This window comes from Chrysochloris asiatica, unplaced genomic scaffold (assembly GCF_000296735.1).
Source record: "Chrysochloris asiatica unplaced genomic scaffold, ChrAsi1.0 scaffold00268, whole genome shotgun sequence".
Taxonomy (NCBI): domain Eukaryota; kingdom Metazoa; phylum Chordata; class Mammalia; order Afrosoricida; family Chrysochloridae; genus Chrysochloris; species Chrysochloris asiatica.
In genome coordinates this window covers 3,023,257-3,025,037 of record NW_006408786.1, presented here as the reverse complement: position 1 = coordinate 3,025,037, position 1,781 = coordinate 3,023,257, and the positions used below count along the sequence as shown (strand labels likewise).

At 39.2% G+C, this 1,781-nt stretch overlaps 1 protein-coding gene across 1 annotated transcript; it reads right to left on the bottom strand.

Moving 5' to 3' along the window:
- Positions 1–217: 217 nt before the first annotated feature.
- On the bottom strand, positions 218–1,138 carry LOC102820854 (olfactory receptor 7A17-like). The gene has a single exon (XM_006874296.1). The coding sequence runs from the start codon at positions 1,136–1,138 to the stop codon at positions 218–220; it is 921 nt and encodes a 306-aa protein (XP_006874358.1).
- Between the last annotated feature and the right edge of the window lie 643 nt (positions 1,139–1,781).

Sequence of the window (1,781 nt, the reverse complement as noted above, 5' to 3'; positions counted from 1 at the left end):
GGGAAGATTTGGTTTTGAAAGAAAAAAAAAAAAGATTTGAAAGAAATAAACAGGAAACAATTGCTTATACCATATTCAAATAAATAAGATTGAATTCAGGAAGTAATGCAGACTTGTGAGCTGACAAGAGTATGATTTAGCTCTTCAGTGCATTGAGCTCTGTTGCTCATGAGTAACCCTCTAATCTTGAGAAAACTCTGTATGTAGGGAATATTTCTCAGTTGAAAAGTTTTCTTAGGCCCTGCTTTATGTCTTTATTTCTAAGACTGTAGATAAAGGGGTTCAGCATGGGTGTGACCACAGTGTACATCACTGAGACTATTGCAGTTGGCTTGGGATTTGGGGTAGCAGCAAAACTAAGATAAACACCAAGACCTGTACCATAGAACAAGGAAATGACTGAGAGGTGAGACCCACAAGTGGAAAAGGCTTTAGACTTGCCTTCAGCTGATGAAATTCTTAAAATGGAGGACACAATTTTACTGTAAGAGTAAAGGATCCCAATAAGTGGAAAAACACCCAGAACTCCAGTTGCAAAATACATGACTAAGTCATTGAGGAAAGTGTCAGAACAAGCAAGTTGGACTACCTGATTAATTTCACAGAAAAAGTGGGAGATTTCCAATTCCGTACAAAATGACAGTCGCAAAACCATTAAGCTATGTAATAGAGACTCCAGAACACTCATTAACCAGGAAGCCAGAAGCAGGAGGCCACAGAACTTGGGGTTCATGATGACCATATAGTGCAGTGGATGGCAGATGGCCACAAACCGGTCATAGGCCATCACTGGCAAGAGGATATTGTCTACACTTCCGAAGAGCATGAAAAAATATATCTGGATGATGCATTCTTCATAGGAAATAACTTTATTCTGCATCTGAATGTTCAGTAACATCTTTGGAATGGTGGTGGAGATGAAACAAATGTCTGCAAAAGAGAGGTTGGAGAGAAAGAAGTACATAGGTGTGTGGAGGTGGGAGTCCTTGATGATGGCCAGGATGATGAGTAAGTTTCCAGTGAAGGTGACCAGGTACATGGATAGGAACAGTACAAAGAGGAGGGGCTGCATCTCTGCCTCTTCTGAGAGCCCCAAAAGGATGAATTCTGATATACGTGTTTGGTTTCCTGGTTCCATGTTGCTGAAGAAACTACTGGAAAAAAGAAAAAAAAAAAAAATGCAAATTTAGCCATGATCATTTACCAAAATTTGACAAATATGTTGTTGTTCACATTTTGGTTTTGTTGCTATTGTTGTTGTGTGCCACCAATTGTTTCCAAGAGTGTGTGGTAGATTTGAACATTCAACTTTTCAGTTAGCAGTCCAGTGCTTATCCTAAAGTGTCCCACCTGGGTTGTTTATATTTTAAGCTTGTTAGTAAATTAATTCCTTTATAGGATGTATAGATCTAGTGTCATTTAACTTTTCCTGGAATTCGAGATGTTTGCTCTTCTTCTTGGTGCTGAAACTGACAAGACTTCTTTACTTCTAATCCTAAATATTTTGCTAAAGAAAACATTGTTGTTGTTTGTTTTTAAGTGAGGTTGGGTCAGTTCTGAATCATAGCAATCCTGTATAGGGATTCCGAGGAGCGGCTGGTGAGCTTGAACCACTGACCTTAAGGTTCAAACTAACCTTGTAGTCCAGGGCATTCAACTGCAGTGCTACAAACATTTGTTGTTGTTGTTGTTGTTGTTAAATGCCGTCGAGTAGGTTCCGACACATAATGAACCTGTATAGGGTTTCTGAGGATGTAAATCTTTATGGGAGCAGAAAGCCT

What these genes read in the sequence shown, in the direction of transcription:
- LOC102820854 (XM_006874296.1), bottom strand. Translation starts at nt 1,138, where the DNA reads ATGGAACCAGGAAACCAAACACGTATATCAGAATTCATCCTTTTGGGG.